Raw genomic sequence first — 17,452 nt, forward strand, 5'->3', positions numbered from 1 at the left:
AGACTTTTCTGATTTAAAACTTGATTCCTTCTCCAGGGGGCCTGAACTAAGTGGGTTTCATGCCTTGTCTAGTTTAATCATCTTTATAACTCCTTGCTATGTCTGTACTTCTCAGATGACCTTCGAGAATCCCCACCATGTCCCATATAACTTAGGATATGTCAGATGACAGTAGTTTAGTTTCAAGTCTGCTGACTCCAGAACCTAACTCAAAACCAATAATCTCAAAAATGGTCAACAAAGAAATCAAAGGTTCCCTTTGGACAGAGTTTCCAATTAAATGTCTATGCTGTCATCAATGTTTCTTCAAGCACTATTCGTAATAACTAAGTTATGAAACCAATTTAGATGTTTAAAAGCACAGAATGGGTAAAAATGTGATACACACACACACACACACACACACACATAATGCAAACTTTCAGCCATTAAGAATGAAGTTACATCATTTGCAAAAAGAATTTTTCTTTGGTTGTGAGCCTAGCTTTTAACAGCTCACAACAGCCCCTAGTTTCTTTAAAAAAAAAAAATGGAAGCAACTAGGTCATCAAGATGGCTCAGTGGCTAAAGATACTTGTACCCCTAAGCCTAACTATCTGAGTTTGATACCTGGAAGCAATGTAAAGGTAGAAGGAAGAACCAAATCCACAAAGGTGTCCTCTGACCACTACATGGAGTAATTAATAAATGAAGAAATATTTTTAAGTGAATACACTGGAGAAAATAATGCAAAGATAATCAAGACAGTCTTGGATAGACAAATACTATATCTATATTTTTCATTCATGTTTCCAAATCTTGTATGTTTCCTATGATCCTGTATATATGAGTTGAAAGAGGAAACAAAACTGTTGTGGACATAAAGGGAACTACTGGAAGGGAGAGAGAAGAGAAATGTATCCAAAATATAATATATGTGTATATATACACATACATATATGTGTGTATGAAAATGTCTTTATATTACACAGTATGATATAAACAATTCAAAATTTTATTAAAGAAAATATCTAAATAAAGTATTTCTTTAATTTTTTAACCAACTGTTTGTTTGTAAGCCCTTAAGATAGGGGTATTGCTTTGTCACCTGAGTCACACACCAAAGTTTCTGAAATTCATGTTTTACTTAAAATAATAGGAAAAGAAAAAGACCAGTGAAGGGAGAGGGGATATAGTAGGATTTGTAAGAGAACAACAAATAAAAGCTATGCTATGTGATGGTTTGCAGGTATTTCTGTTTTTTTTTTATGAATTCCAGATGTGAAATCACAAATTACCATGTCCCAGTAACAGCTGGAAGGTTAATTCACTGAGCTCACAACCTTCATGTTCTCATAGCCTCAAAGGAAAAAAGAAAACTTTACACATCTCTAAAGTACTTGCAGCTGCAGATACACCTGGAACTGAGCTATTTAAACCAAGAATGATAATATATATAAATTTGTATGAACCACTGCTTATCTTTAATTTTGCTAATTAGTCAGAAGAGAATATATCACTCATGACTGAAATCCAACACTTGGGATAATCTTAATCAGTTGTTATTCTAATATAAACAATATAATGTCATGCTTAGAGGTTAACAGATAAATAACTCAATTGATATGAGGTCACTAGTTTTTGCATGCATTGTTTTACATTTATTTTATTATTCTCTGAGAATTTCATCCAAGAATATTGCACTTATATCATTTCTAGCCCATTTTCTTTCCCCTCCAATTGCTCCTGTGCCCCCTACTCCCTCTAAAATTCATGACCTCTTCTACTAATCATGTATGTGTATATATGTGCATGGTGGGGGTGCACATGCTGTGTGTTTGTACACATGTGTTTATGTGTGTGTGCACACACAAATGCCTGAGCACAATTATAATACACACACACACACACACACACACACACACACATATGTATGTATCCTCCCTCTGGAAACTTTGGAAACTTTCACCTGCTCTTTAGGTTTGATCAGTTTCTGGTGGTTTCTATTACCAGCTTCAATTCTGCTCCTAGCTAGCACTGGGCAGTGAGGCTATGGGGCTGAATAGGAGTCACAAACACCAGACAGAGCCATGGGCCAGCAGAGGCCAACGAATACTGTTCAAATTTCAGGAGTAGGTCAGATATTGACTAAAATTGGCATATTGTCTAAAACTGTGGGCCTCTACTTTTTTTTCAACCAGTCACAGTTCCATTTTCCCATAATTTCTAAAGGAGACTCATTAAAATGCTCAATCATAAAATTATCTGCACTCCTGAGAGCATCTAATCCAATGCCAGCTTGTGCGTTCGTGAATGTTCCCCAAACCACCCAACACAAGCCCAAAGTCTATGGAAAGCCTAGTCCTCCATCTTTGTCCTGAGTTGCTACTGGTTCCATCACAGTAGGTCTCCCTCACTGCAGTGAACCAAGAACCTTTACCTAGCCTTAGGCAGATGGGAGAGTCCCTGGTAATGGACAGGAAAGCTACTTTTCTTAAACAATTCCCATACTCTAGCCCCATTTAAAAGTAGTAATTTTGAGTGAGAACCCAGTGATAGATGAATAGATACAGAGAAAAATGATCAAATAGATTACAGTCAATGCGCTTTTTTTAAAAAATTGAGATCATAATATAATTGCATTCTTTCTCCTTCCTTTTCATCCCTCCAGCACTATATTTTGAACAGTGAGTTCTTTCCCAAGAATTATCTTTTGCTAATATCTTTTTTTAAGATTTATTTATTTATTATATGTAAGTACACTTACACTGTAGCTGTCTTCAGACACACCAGAAGAGGGCGCCAGATTCATTATGGATGGTTGTGAGCCACCATGTGGTTGCTGGGATTTGAACTCAGAACCTCTGGAAGAGCAGTCAGTGCTCTTAACCTCTGAGCCATCTCTCCAGCCCCCTTTTGCTAACATCTTGTTTCAAAGATGTATTGCTGATGACAGGATGCATGGAAAGTTAGAACTCAAATAAGTGAGAAGTTATTTGAAATATAAATAATATGAATTTTCACATCATAATTCATTCTGCATTGTAAAACACCTCACTTTGCTAGTTTGTAATTACCCAGATACCTGTGTGGGATGCTTGTCATATTATATGCAATTCCAGCTGTACATTAATAAAGAGCAATGTCAAAAATAATTTTACTTCATAATAGCTTCCATTATATTCTTGATATTCAATACCTTATCCCCTTTGATTGACAGGCCTTGTAATCCCTGTGGGCCAATGGGTCCTTCAGAACCCTTTTCACCCTAAAAGCAATTGGAAAAAATATCAGTACACAAAGAAAAAAAAAGAGTTTACAAAGAGTTTACATTATAGTTACTGATAATTATGGTACAAATTAATTTTTTTAAATCAAGCATCCAGATTCATTGCTTATTCCAAATGAGTAATTCTAACGGTAAGATTTGTAACTCAGAAGAAAAGATTAGTTTCAACATTTAAACAGGAGTGTATCTATCCACAAAAAAACATGTATACACACACATGACCACTCAAGCTGAAAAGGAGCTAAATTCCAATCTCATCAGAGATTCAATCAATAATGTGGTGTGACTAGGGATAGCAAACCTCTTTTCTCACTAGAGATGAAAATGAATCTGTTATATTAAGAAAATGTTGTCTCTAATGCTTTCTGGAATTGGATTACTGATTCAATGTTTTATGTTCAAATTTATAAAGCTTTACAGAAAATCTAAGTTTATGAGGATTCATGAAAAATATTGAGTAAGCTATGCTAATCACATAATTAATCTGGCTTACCCTGATCTTATATCTATAAAGTCTTAGCATTCTGTCCCTCTATAGGGAAAAAAAAGGCACAAGACTCGATCAGAAGTGACATTAGGTTAACAAATGTATTAGAACTACAAGTAAAAGAAAAGAACATCCCCTAAGCAGTAGGAAAATATAAGCATACTCCTCTCTGTAGTGATAGGGCGATGGTTAGCTTGAATTTTCAACTGGACACAATGTAGAATCACCTGGGAAAGAGTCTCAAAGGACTGTCTACATTGGATTGGTCTGTGGAGGCTTTGTGGACTGTTTTAAGTCAGTCAGTCAATGTGAGAAAACACAGCCCACTCTGGGCGGCACCATTCCTTACCAAAGGGGCCCTAAGCTGTACACGAGTAAAGAAATAGGACAAAACATACACAGATAAGCATGGGAGCATGCATGCAATCATCCTCTCTTTGTTCCTGATGGTGGATCTGATGTGCCCAGCTCCTTCAAGCTCCTGCTGATGTTACTTCCTGGTGATATGATGTATTGTAACCTGAACTGTTGAGCTAAAATAAGCTTTGTCCTCTTAGTTGCTTTTTTGTCAGGATATTTTATACTGAGACAGAAATAAAACCAAAACACTATAATTTAGCTACATATTTCCCACATCATTACAAATTACCTACCTATAGAAAACTCTTATCAATAGCCTAGTGGAAGAATAAAGTGTTCTGACTAATTGTTACCCAGAATGCAGTAATTTATACTTGATCCTAAAGTATCACTGAAGATACAATGTCATTTCCTTGATAAGTAGAGAGCCTTCGAGTTGTTATATTCCAGAGTTTATCATATCATTTGTTTTATGTATGTGATGATTTGCCTGCATGTGTGCCTGTGCACCACATATTCATGTCTGATACCATTAGAGGCCAGAAGACGACATCAAAACCCCTAGAACTGAAATTACATGTGGTCATGCATCACCATGCAAGTTCTGGGTTCTCTGGAAGACTAGCTAATATTCTTAATTGCTAAGCCATCTCTACAGCCCTCTCTCTCTCTCTCTCTCTCTCTCTCTCTCTCTCTCTCTCACACACACACACACACACACACACACACTGCTTTAACATGCACAGATATAAAGAGAAATAATTCTGGCTAATTGAACTTTCTAGATTGCTTATGTTAGACATAAATATAAATTCACTAGATGTCAAAATATTTAAGAAACTATAGATTATAACTTTCTGACATGTGTAGAGACTCTTAGACAAGAGAGCAGCTTGTGGCTCTCAGGACTGTGTGTGTACCTCAACATGTATCTTTCAGAGAAAGATTTTAGAAATGAAAGATTTCAAATATGTGTTTTATTCTGAAATTCTGTGGATAGGGCTCTATGTACCTTAGAAAATTATTTTCTATGTGGCCTCTGACTGTGGCCCAGCGGTTGGTCAACTATAGACCACTAACCAGACTGTACTGCCTATTTCTGTTAATATGGTTTTACTGGTCAGCCACAGCCATCATTTATACATAGTTTGTGGCCATTTTCAGACTACTACAGAGCTGAGTCAATGAAACCTTTATCAATGCTCATAAATCCTTAAGTACCTGCTATTTTGGGACTTTACAGAAAGAACTGCCAACACATTGAGTAGTGAAAGCAGTAGGAAACCGGCTTTCCCAACTCCAGGTCAAAGGCAGGTCTTTCCAAATGCCCTGCTCTTTGTGTTAAAGTTAGTTTTCTTACAGTGTTTATGGCAATCCTGTTAAGCCTGGGGTGTTAGACTCTCCTTATCTGTGTTTAGTAAAATAAGGCAAGACACAGGTTGCCATAGCTATACCCAGCAATTTAACTTTTGGACCAAACCCAAATGTATGTGGCTTCGGTGCCTATAAACTAAGATAATTTTCTAATTAATACATACTAATTACATGAAATGCAAGTCTGCTGATTACTTATTTTTTATAATTGTAAATTTCATGCATGTGTGCTTTCAGGTTCTGGGGAAATTTGCATATTCTTTTACTCCATAGTGTTAGAGTGGCCAGGAGAATACTTAGCTTCTAACAATTTATAATTCGTGGCCGTTTTAAACAAAGTACTTTTTCTAATGGTTCAAAAACTTTTGTTACCTTTGGTCCTGGAAATCCTTCTCCTGGTAGGCCCCTCTCTCCTGGTGCTCCCTCAGGACCACGGGGACCCTGGTTAGGGAAGAAGAGAATGGGAAATAGAAGAGGAAGGAGAATGGGAGGTGGCAAGGGACGAGGGGAGGCAGAAGAGAATGGTTAATTTCAGTTCCCACAGACATGGCGACACGTTGGTCTCCGTCCATTTTAGCAAGAATTCTTGGAGTACAATCCATCCTGATCAGCTCTGACTAAGAGGATCCTCACTGGGTTCAATATTCCTCCTGTCTGAATGGCATAGGAGCTTCTAGCTGCCTTCAAAATAGAGAAAACCGCAAATAGGTGATGCTTCAGAATAAGGGTAAGAAAATACATCTCATGTCATGAGACAAGAAATCCAGAACTGTGTGATCTGGAGAAGGGCCCGGCGAGACTTATTCATTTGAGTAAATTTGGGAGAGCCTGGAGAAAGCTCTCCATGAGCCTATGAGAGCATGAGAAGCATTATCAGCTTCCCTGTCTCACTTTCTGACCCGACACACTCAAGTTATTTTTGAAGCTGGGTGAATTCAGAGATAATTTAGGCATAAATCATATATCTTCATAAGAGCACTAATGGGGGTGGGCGTGACATTTAGTCTCAGTGGTTTGAAGAAGTCCTTGAGGTTCCTCTTAGCAAGGTACCAGGAGAAGTGAGTGCTTCTCACATAGTAGGAAAAAAACAGTACAAGTTCAGGACAACGTAGGCTGGCACAAAACCCACTAACCGAAAACTGAAAGGAAAAACTCAGGGCTTGTATCAAAACCGGGCATTTTGCTTTAGTGTATGAGGGTGTGGGGTTCCCTGGAGCTGGAGCTACAGGCAGTTGTGAGACACCTGACCTGGGTGGTGGGAACTGAACTAGAATCTCCACAATAGCGACTCATGCTTTGAACTGCTGAGCCATCTCTTCAGCTCTCCACAGCACTTTTTGATACACAATTTCTCATTGAACCTGGAGCTTATTTTGTCTAGGCTGGCTACCCAGTGAGCCTCTAGATCTATCTGTCTCTACCCCAACAGTATTGGAGTTACAGGTGTGAGCTACTGTGTTCGTAGTGTGCTGGCTTTGGTGATCATGGGCAATTCATAGACTACTATCAAAAGACAACTCCCTTGGCCAGTGAAACTGATTGTCAGTCCGTCTATTAGAAGAAATAGCTTAAATTGTATTTCAAAACTTTCTCCCTTTTTTATTCTTTTTCTTTTTCAAGAGGAGGAAAACTTTTTGACCTTCAAAAACTCCTGTTTGGGGGCTGGAGAGATGGTCAGAGGTTAGAGAACTGGCTTCTCTTCCAGAGGATCTAGTTTGATCCCCAATACCCACATGGTGTCTGCGATTCCAGTTTCAGGATCCAATGCCCTCTTCTGGACTCCTTGGAAAGCAAGCACATATGTGGTATACAGATATGCATGCAGGTAAAAAAATCATATATATCAAAAAATAAATAAAAATTAGAATATTCCTAGTTTTAGGCACTGGGGAGATGGCCAGTGGGTAAGGTACTTGCTGGTCAGTCATGAGGGCTTTAATTCCAACACACATGCCAAAAGCTTTAGAAATGTTTTCTGCACAAGAATAGTAGCAGGACAGGACCCAGCTTGATATATTCTTGCATTCACACATAAGAAAATAATTAACTGTGTGTGATGGAGGTTACCCTGAACCATAGCAGTTGGGAGGCTGAGGCAGGTAAGTTCAAGGCAACCCTGGTCTGTGTAACCAGAACTAGAGAGAAAGAGAGAGAGAGACCCCCATCTCCAAAAACAAACACACCCAACTTTATCCCAGTCTTGAACATTTCCCCCCTAACATTGCATATTTTAAAAATTGGTCTTTGTTATTTATACATAGCCTACTTAGTAAAGACTTAATTAAAAGAAAAAGTTAACACGGACTCCAATTTAAACTGCAATGCTTATGGGAAACCTAGCTTTTAACTTCCAAACTTTAATCAAAAGTCTAATATCTATGACAGTTTGCTCTAATGGCAATTAATTAGAGGGGAAAAATTTAAATGAGCATAAAAACTAGATTGCAAACTAGGAAGTGCCAGGTTAATATCAGTAACTTTAACAACAAAAGCATTAACAAGGGCTCTTCCCTAAGGATAGAACAAATGAAAACCAAATCACATTAAATAAGAGGAATATCTATATTTGAGTCCACTCATTCATTCAATAAACATTTACCAAATCTATTAGTTTGTTTCCTGTTGGTTTGATAAAACACCGTCGCCATAAGCAATTTGGAGAGGAAAGGTGTATTTGACTTGCAAATTACAGTCCATTATCAGGGAACCCCAAGGCATCAGATCCAGGCAGGAACATGAAAGCAGGAACTGAAGCTTAAACCATCTCCAAGAGTAAACAAACCAGGAAATGGCTTGTTTTGTTTCCTCTGCTGTTCTCACATAGCTTAGACCCACCTGTATAAGGATGGCACCACCCACAGTGGTCTGAGCATGCCTACTTCAATTAGCAACTAAGAGAATGCCCCCTCCCCCACAGACACGCCTGCAGGCCAGTCTAAAGGGAAAAGTCACTTATCGGAGGTTCCCTTTTCCTAGATGACTCCAGTTTGTGTTAAGTAGACAAAAATTAAGCAGCACTACTGATTCCATGTCAACTTGGCACACAAACACATTAAACCATAACCTTTCTTTTATTCTTTGTTCTCAAGAGCTCATGTTAATATCACAATATGAAACACTCTCATTGTTTAAAATTCCCAGTCTTTATATAATTTTCAACACTTTAAAAAACCAAGTTCCCTTTATATTTCTAAAATCTTTTAATGGTAGGCTCCTCTAAAATCCAAAATAAGTACTTTTAAAATAAGTACTTTCTAAAATCCAAAATAAGTATTTTTATTCCAAGAAGGAAGAACTAGAGCACAGTCACACATAGATCATAGCAAAACTCAAGTTCAGCAGCATAATACAAATCCTGTATGTCTGTATCTGACACGTACATCTGTGTCTGACATGTGTCACCTGTGATCTGGGCTCCAAAGGGCGTAGGCAGTCCTACCCCTCCAGCTCTGCTGTCATAGCACACACAGATGTCTCCTAGGCTCGGGTCAGCTCCACTCCACACCTGTCACTGTCCTCAGTATCCATGCCACTGTCCTGCCATCTCTAATGTACTAGGATCTCCACAGCAACAGAGTCTTCACCTTTACCAATGGCCTCTCCAGGCCTCTTTGGGGACCTCAACCCTGACACCTAGTATCAAGCCTCAATTTCTTTCCATGACCTGTCAATCCTGAGAGTTCCATGGCCATGGAGGCTCTACATTTACCACAGCCTCCTAACCTCTTCAGGAACTCCAACCCTTTCACACAGTACAAGGCATCAGGTTTGTTTCCCATAACTCCTACAATTCTTAGGTGTCTGCTATAGAGATTTATAGTGGTGTCTGTGTATCAACTTGACAAGGAGTCATTTGAGCGAGTTAATTTTTGTCTACTTGATACAAACTAGAGTCACTTATGAAGAGAAACTTCAACAGGGGGACTTCTTTCATCACATTAGATGTTAGGCACGTCTACAGGGGTGGGTTTTTTAATTAATTATTGATGTGATGGACCCTGTCTGCTATGGTTGTTCTACCACTGGAAGGTGGTCCCAAGATGTATAAGAAAGCATTTCTGAGCAGACATCGAGAAGGCGCCAATAGGCAGCTTTCATTCCATGACCTCTGTTTCAGTTCCTGCCTCTGTGCTTGCTTCTATTCACGATGGACTCTAACATGTAAGCTGAAACACCCCACTACGACTACCACGTTTCCTTAGTAATGGTGTTTTATCACAGCAACAGAACACTGACTAATGCATCAAATATCCAGTAGGTAAAAGGAACTGTATTGGCTCTAGGACAGCATATTGATCCACTCCTGGTTTCAAAGAGTAAGCAGTCTTTTGTGATAATTAAAAGCTAATTTGAGTGACTTTTGGATTTAGATACAGCAGTAAGTATGCAACAATAAGTACCACATATTAACAGCTGTGAGTTTAAATAGTTTAGTCTTTCTAGTGCTGATAACAATGCTAATCTCTGTTCTAAGTATTAATCATCCTGTACATACTTACTAGCATTGATTAATAAAATTGGATCTGGCTCCCACCACTGCTACACCTGACCTTTTGTGGAAGTCTGCACATAATCCAGTCTATGGGGGGATTGGCTTACATTGAACTGTGTGGAGAGAGACAAACTGAACAGAACAAATCCATGTTCTCCCTCCTATTCTCTGCATTTTTAGAACATGTCAGCTAAGATGACAGCAAGAGCATTGCCACTCTAAGAAACTATGCACTCCAAGTCTTGAGGACAGAGCTAATGCTCACAGGCACACAGGTGATTTAAAAACCAGTGATCCAAGGTTTAATCACCACAAGCTGGAGTAATATTCCATACCATTAATGTGCTCTGCAGCCCTTCAGCTAAGTACACATGAAAGAAGATGGTTATTAACCAGAGAAGAGAAATAGTAGGTACTTGAACTAGATAAATGATGTCCTCGGTTTATTAGGTCATTTATGCAAACTATCATTTTATAAGAACATCTTTATTTATAAACAGTTGTCATTTTTTAAAATTTTAGTTCATGTGTATGTTCATTTAGATAAGAGCTCAGGTAACCCAGATTGACCTGACCCCAAATTCCTGCAGCCAAGGATGATCCTGAACCCCTGATCTTCTTATCTTTACTTCTCAGGTCCTGGGCTATACTATGAGCCACCACAGAGGGTTTATGTAGTTCTGATTGAACCTAAAGCCTCCAGCATGCTAGGCAAGCATTCTACCGACTGAGGTACTGCATCCCTGCATCACTTTTTAAAGACAGAAAGGCTTCCATAAACAATCTCACTGTTCTCTGTATAAAACCATGAGAAGCAATTATAACCATGGCAAACTTATTTGGCTTTTACCAAAAATATGCATAATGTAGAAACCTAATTAGTGCAGTCTCATCCGTGAAAAGTTTAATGGAGACATTAACAATGAAATAAAATATGATTGCTCATTATATTTATAGTATTACTTCCCTTCATAAAACCAAGCACTAAAGATAAGTGTGCTAACACATAGTAAAAATTGGCCATTGTCTTCAAATGGTGTCATCTTTATTTTTAACCTGGAAGTAATTAGAGATCTGCTTCAGAGCATACTTTTTATTGAAAGTACTCTGAATAACCTTGCGCACACAAAGAGATTACCCTGAGACTCCTGGCCAATTTATTCTTTATGAGTCACTTATACTTACCGAATAAGTGCCACACTCATGGTAATTACATGGAGGGCTAACAGTTCAGAGTTAGGAATCAGAGCTCAAGTGTTACTTCAGCTACTCACACACTTATATTACTGTGCTACCAAGAGTAATACCAAACCTGAGATCATTAGAAATGATCAGGCAAAGAAGCAAAAGCAAAGAGATTTCAGCAGAAACTTTTCCAATCTTCCTGCTACCTCTAAATAATTCAAAATAACTACAAAACTAAATGAATACAAAACTTTTTTAATTGTGGCATTTGATATAACATCTTTGTACTGGGTTTCACTTCACTTTTGTTATGATCTGTCTTTACCCTTGAATCATAGACCATCACAAGGTCAGGACCGTGTAATTTGCATAGCAGTGGCTTGGTAAACAGAGCACAGGCATTGGGTGTTCTGACTATACTCTGAAAGTGTTCCAGCTACCAAGAGAAGGACAAGTCATACACAGAGGTACACTGTATATTGGCCTCTAAGCTGTGGCTGTGACCATGAAAACTAGAGAAGAGTGTTTCCTGCTCCCTGAGGCACTGGGTAAGTGTTATGTACTGTTAAGCTGTTAAATCACTGTTAGAGTTAATGAGAACTTCTTTATGTTCTTAAGCACTACTGGTGTTCATTTCCTTTAAATGAACAAATCACTTGAGGGTTGGGGCATTTTGACTCCCCAGTTAGCAAATATTGGACTCTTGCTGCCAGGGCTGCCTAGAACAAAAGGCTTGCCAGTCCAGCCCGCTGCCTCAGGCCACCACAGGCATCACTTAAATATACCTTGAGAGAATTACACAGTGAACCCTCCTGGCTCCAGAAGGCACAGCCTTGCCTGGGGTTATGTGAAATAGTTTGGGGCAGCCTAGAGGGACTCAGGTGACCCTCCCACTATTTCCACCTAGGCCACAAGGGAAGATTAGTAGACCTGGGCTAAAGAGGCAATTGTGTGATTGGTGCAAACCTAAGCCTTCATTTGCATACAAGGTATGAAGGACTGGATAAAGGGTAAATTACTAAAAAGTTAGAAACACACTGCAAACACCTCAAATGTCATGATTGGTGGTGATGTTATAGAGTGGAATCAACACGCAATGCAGGTTTCAATCATTGCTAAGAAGATAAGGGCCAGGGAGAAGGCTTAGTAGGTAAAGGGGATGGCTGCCCACTCTAATGAATTGAGTTTAATCCCCAGCACACAAGATGAAAGAAGAGAACTACCCTGTAAATGTGCTTATCTGCACACACACAAATAATAAACAAAATTAAAGTTTTAAAAATCTTAATATTTTAAAATTGTTTTTATTTAAAATTTAGCATTTATATTTAACATTTATAATACTTATTCATATAATTACATAATATATAAACACATAATAGTATTTAATATTTAAAAAACGAAATAATATATAAGCCAATGATTGAGCTTACTGCTAATAAACTTTCACTCAAAACAGCCACTGAAAAAGCACGTCCTAATAAAGAAAGAAAGAGCCCACCACCATTCACACCTGGGAGCCAGGCAGCTCCACAGCCTTCTATGCATGGCTCACCAGGAGAGAGTTCCAGCAGCCCATTCAATTCAGAGTATGGAGGTGCGATCTCTACCTTCTCTCTGGGGGGGAACAGCTAGGAGCACACAGGGCATATGATCAGCGGAACAGCTGGGACAGAGGTCTTCAGGCTGCCATCTGTACCAGGGAGCCAGGCAGCTCCATAACCTTCTGTGCACAGACTCTGCCAGAAAAAAGTTGGTCTCCCAGGAGTACAAACACGGGCTGGGACAAGCTCTAGCCAGAGACAGCAAGACCAACTAGCACCAGAGATAACCAGATGGCAAAAAGCAAACACAAGAACACTACCAACAGAAACCAAGGCACTTGGCAACATCAGAACCCAGTTCTCAGGACAGCCAGGGTTACACAGAGAAACCCTGTCTCAGAAAAAAGAAAGAAAGAAAGAAAGAAAGAAAGAAAGAAAGAAAGAAAGAAAGAAAGAAAGAAAGAAAGAAAGAAAGAAAGAAAGAAAGAGAAGAAAAAAAGAAAGAAAGAAAGAAAATAAAGAACAAAGAAAAGAAAAAAGAAAAGAAAAAAGAAAAAAGAAGGACTTAAATAACTCCCTTAAAGAAATACAGGAGAACATGGGTCAACAGGCAAAAGTCCTTAAACAGGAAACACAAAAATCCCTTAAAGAATTACATGAAAACACAATCAAGTGAAGGAACTGAACAAAACCATCCAGGATCTAAAAGTGGAAGTGGAAACAATAAAGAAGCCGGGGCAGTGGTGAAGCACACCTGTAATCCCAGCACTCTGGGGGGCAGAGGCAGGTGGATTTCTGAGTTCGAGGCCAGCCTGCTCTACAGAATGAGTTCCAGGACAGCCAGGACTATACAGAGAAACCCTGTCTCGAAAAAAAACAAATACAAAAAAAAAAAAAAAGAAATAAACAAACAATAAAGAAATCACAAAATGAGATATCTCTGGAGATAAAAAACCTTGGAAAGAAATCAGGAGTCATAGATGCAAGCATCAACAACAGAATACAAGAGATAGAAGAAAGAATCTCAGGTGCTGAAGATACCATAGAAAACATTGACTCAACAGTCAAAGAAAATGCAAAATGCATAAAGCTGGTAACTCAAAACGTCCAGGAAATCCAGGACACAATGAGAAGGCCAAACCTAAGGATTACAGGTATAGAAGAGAGTAAAGATTTACTACTTAAAGGACCAGTAAATATCTTCAACAAAAGTATAGAAGAAAATTTCCCTAACCTAAAGAAAGAGAGGTCCATAAACATACAAGAAGCCTACAGAACTCCAAACAAACTGAACCAGAACAGAAAGTCCTCCCTGCACATAATAATCAAACCATCAAATGCACTAAACAAAGTAAGACTATTAAAAGCAGTAAAGGAAAAAGGGCAAGTAACTTATAAAGGCAGACAAGAATTATACCAGACTTCTCACCAGAGACGATGAAAGCTAGATTATCCTGGGCAGATCTCATACATACCCTAAGGGAACACAAATGCCAGCAAAGACTACCCAGCAAAACTCTCAATCACCATAGATGGAGAAACCAAGATATTCCATGATAAAAACCAAATTTGCACAATATCTTTCCACAAATCCAGCCCTACAAAAAATAATAGATGGGCTGGGTAGTTGTGGTGCACACCTTTAATCCCAGCACTTGGGAGGCAGAGGCAGGTGGATTTCTGAGTTCGAGTTCAGCCTGGTCTACAGAGTGGAGTACTTGCCTAGGATCCATGCATCCCACGGCTCAATACACAGTGCACCATAAACTCGGTAGGTTGGCACACACCTGTAATCCCAGCTCTGGAGGTAGAGGCAGGATGTTCAGAAATCCAAGGTTATCCTTGGCTTTATAAGAAGCTTGAGGCAAGCCTAGGCTACATGAGACCTTGTCTATAAAATAAAAGTAAGAAAATAAAGTAGAAAGAGTAAGAAACAAATAAGAAACCGCTGTAAAAATTATATATTAATTATGTGGGTAAAAATAAATGTTAACTGAAAAATATAATAACACTAAGAATTAATTTAGTTAGACTGAAATGATGAAATGTTAATGAGGAATTGATGTCAGGGTCAAATTAGGGCCTACAGAGAGAGAGCTCAGCAATTAGAGATCTTTCTACTCTAGCAGAAAACCCAAGTTCAGTTCCCAAGACCCACACTGAAACAAGTCATAAACACCTGCCAATCCAGCTCCAAGGAATCTCATACCCTCCGCAGGCCCCTTAGAGCCCTGAAATCATGTGCAGCGTGTGTTCACACACACACACACACACACATTCAGATAATGCAAAACCTCAGACAATACCCTACTGTTTACTTCACAGGTACTGCAAAGAAACGTGTTTCTGTTAGTGACTCCATGAGGCAGTACACAATGCCAAACCAAGTAAGGAGATTACTGCTGTGGCTAGCTGCTTTCGCTTCTGCCTTGGTGAGCCAGCTTCAGCTCCCTGCTCAGAATAAAGATCACTTGAGAAGTTATGAAGCTCCTCAGAACAGAAGAGTCATGTTTTATTCATTTCCTCCTCAGATCTCTCTTGACAGAATTCTTTTTTCCTTTTCCAACAATAGCAGTCTTCAGAGCTCCATAAGGTGGAAGCTTGGAATAAAACAGGCTTTATCTTTGTCCCGTCACCAAGCCTAGCTTTAGAGCATTCTTAAGGATTACATAATGAGAAGATCTTCAGCCTCAGATTCTAGCCCCATTGTTCTCAGGACTACAGTGGTATCCATTACCATGTGCGGAAAGTAGACCTCAGTCCAGCTCTGTCACCTCCTAGGGAACTTTGACACCTGAGATCTCTTTTTCTTTGTCAAGCTAATTAATCTTATAAGAGATTACAGTGAGGAAAGGCCAGTTGAAGACATCATACACACATGTATGTATATACATATGTATATAATGCATATAGCACTATTTCAAGCATGAAATAATAATAAAATAAAATAAAAATAGCAATGCATACCTTTTTTTTTACATGCTTCTAATATTAATGGACTTTTAAATATAAAAACATACACAGTAGAGTCACTTGGGCGTTTCTTTTTACCAGAATGAACACATGAGAACTATCCTCTCCCACTTTACTCCACTTGCAGCTTTTCCACTTACTGGCTGTCCAGGTTCACCAATCCCAGTCGGTCCTGGGGCTCCTGTTCTTCCTTCCTGGCCCCTTTCACCCTGAGACAGGAAAAGCCATTAGAGGGTGAGTTTTTAAATAAATAATAAGATCATATGAAATGAGCTGGAGATTTCAACAGGGATAAATAGCAAAACTTTTCATTGTCAGGAACATTAGGAACCATTCAGAGGAGGCTGATGTGAATTAGAGCAAACAAATTGTCCAAAAATGTTCGCCAGCTCTTGTTTAAATGCAACTCATTATCTCTGGCACTTATAAATGATAGTGTCAAAGTGGGAAAATGAACAGCAGTTTCTGAGATGGCCAAGATATGTGCTGTTCCCTGCCACTATCCTAAAATGTCACCCATTCCCTGTCCCCGTGTTGGCCATTTCACCTCTCCTTAAGCTGTGTTTCACACATGATCTCCTTCAGAAGAAGCTTCTGCACTTCCTTTGCCCACTGGAGGTCCACTTTCCCTGGAGTCTGTATGTCCTGATCGCTGAAATGCTGTGCATGGTGGCACTTGATTACCTTCTAAATGTATTGAATTAGGACTGTTCCCTTTCAATTCTGTATTAAAGTCTTATTCTCCTGAAAGTCCATTTAAATTCACTATGTACCTCTGCTATCTCATATGTTCTGTGTGACCCACAGCATCCCAGGATGCTTCGTACCAAATCCCTACAAATCTCCCTGCCAGCATTTACTTACTCAGTATTTTGGACCTCTAGTTTCTGTTTATGTAATGTGAGCAGGTGGTAGGTTTACCTGTTTAGATGCTACACTTCGCAATAGTGTATTTGCACATTAGTTTTTAAAGCCCAAGAAACCCAACAGAACCACTTATACATTATGAGAAGCTGTGTATTTGGAAACAAAGTTTTCACTCCAATCCAATCAAATGTATCTTGAGTATTCTTATGCTTACTGTCCCAGACCAGAATGCTGCAGTGTCCACAGATCCAAAATGTATGCAACTGCTGAAGAAAAGGGCTGAAAAGAGTTTATGCCCTACTTTCCAAGCCCCATATAAGTTCAATAGTTATCTATGGACAAAGAAGCAATATCTTTACCTTAACACCTTGCTGTCCAATACCAGGGGCTCCTGGGGGACCATAAGGACCAGGAGGACCTGGCTCACCCTAGAATAGAAAAGAGGGGACTGTTAGGTCGGCTCCATAGTATTTGTTGGGCAGTTCTTAGGTATACAGTGTTGCAGTAGGAGTTCGGAGAACAACAGCAAAGTCTAAAAAGTTACTAAAGTTACTGCCCTCAGTTACCTCTAGTTTTTTAAATACAATTTAAATATATTTTAAACATATTAATGGATATGTGATAATTGACCCCACCTAGATTCTTTTTTATATCTACCCAGTCATGTCAATTTTAAATTTTTTTATGTAGGAAGGTACAAAGAAAGAGAGAAAGAAATGGTCTTTACCCATGAAAGTCATGATACAACCTTTTCACTCATTCCACAAATCTATTTCAAGAGCTCTGACAGATCCATTTTGGTCCCTACCCAACTACTACCTCTTTCGTCGTTACTATTCAAGGCAATAAGAAGCTATATTTTGCTCTTAAAGATGTAGTATGATGCCCTATGTCTTAGTCAA

At 38.9% G+C, this 17,452-nt stretch overlaps 1 protein-coding gene across 1 annotated transcript in view; it reads right to left on the bottom strand.

Moving 5' to 3' along the window:
• Col28a1 (collagen type XXVIII alpha 1 chain) overlaps positions 1-17,452 on the bottom strand; it is a 175,086-nt gene that overhangs the window by 110,234 nt on the left and 47,400 nt on the right. The window contains exons 12-15 of the mRNA XM_052173229.1: positions 16,910-16,978; positions 15,824-15,892; positions 5,862-5,930; positions 3,179-3,247 (exon numbers count right to left, since the gene is read on the bottom strand). Coding sequence (XP_052029189.1) covers positions 3,179-3,247; positions 5,862-5,930; positions 15,824-15,892; positions 16,910-16,978 — 276 coding nt within the window. The remainder of the gene's footprint in view (positions 1-3,178; positions 3,248-5,861; positions 5,931-15,823; positions 15,893-16,909; positions 16,979-17,452) is intronic.

This window comes from Apodemus sylvaticus, chromosome 2, assembly GCF_947179515.1.
Source record: "Apodemus sylvaticus chromosome 2, mApoSyl1.1, whole genome shotgun sequence".
NCBI lineage: Eukaryota > Metazoa > Chordata > Mammalia > Rodentia > Muridae > Apodemus > Apodemus sylvaticus.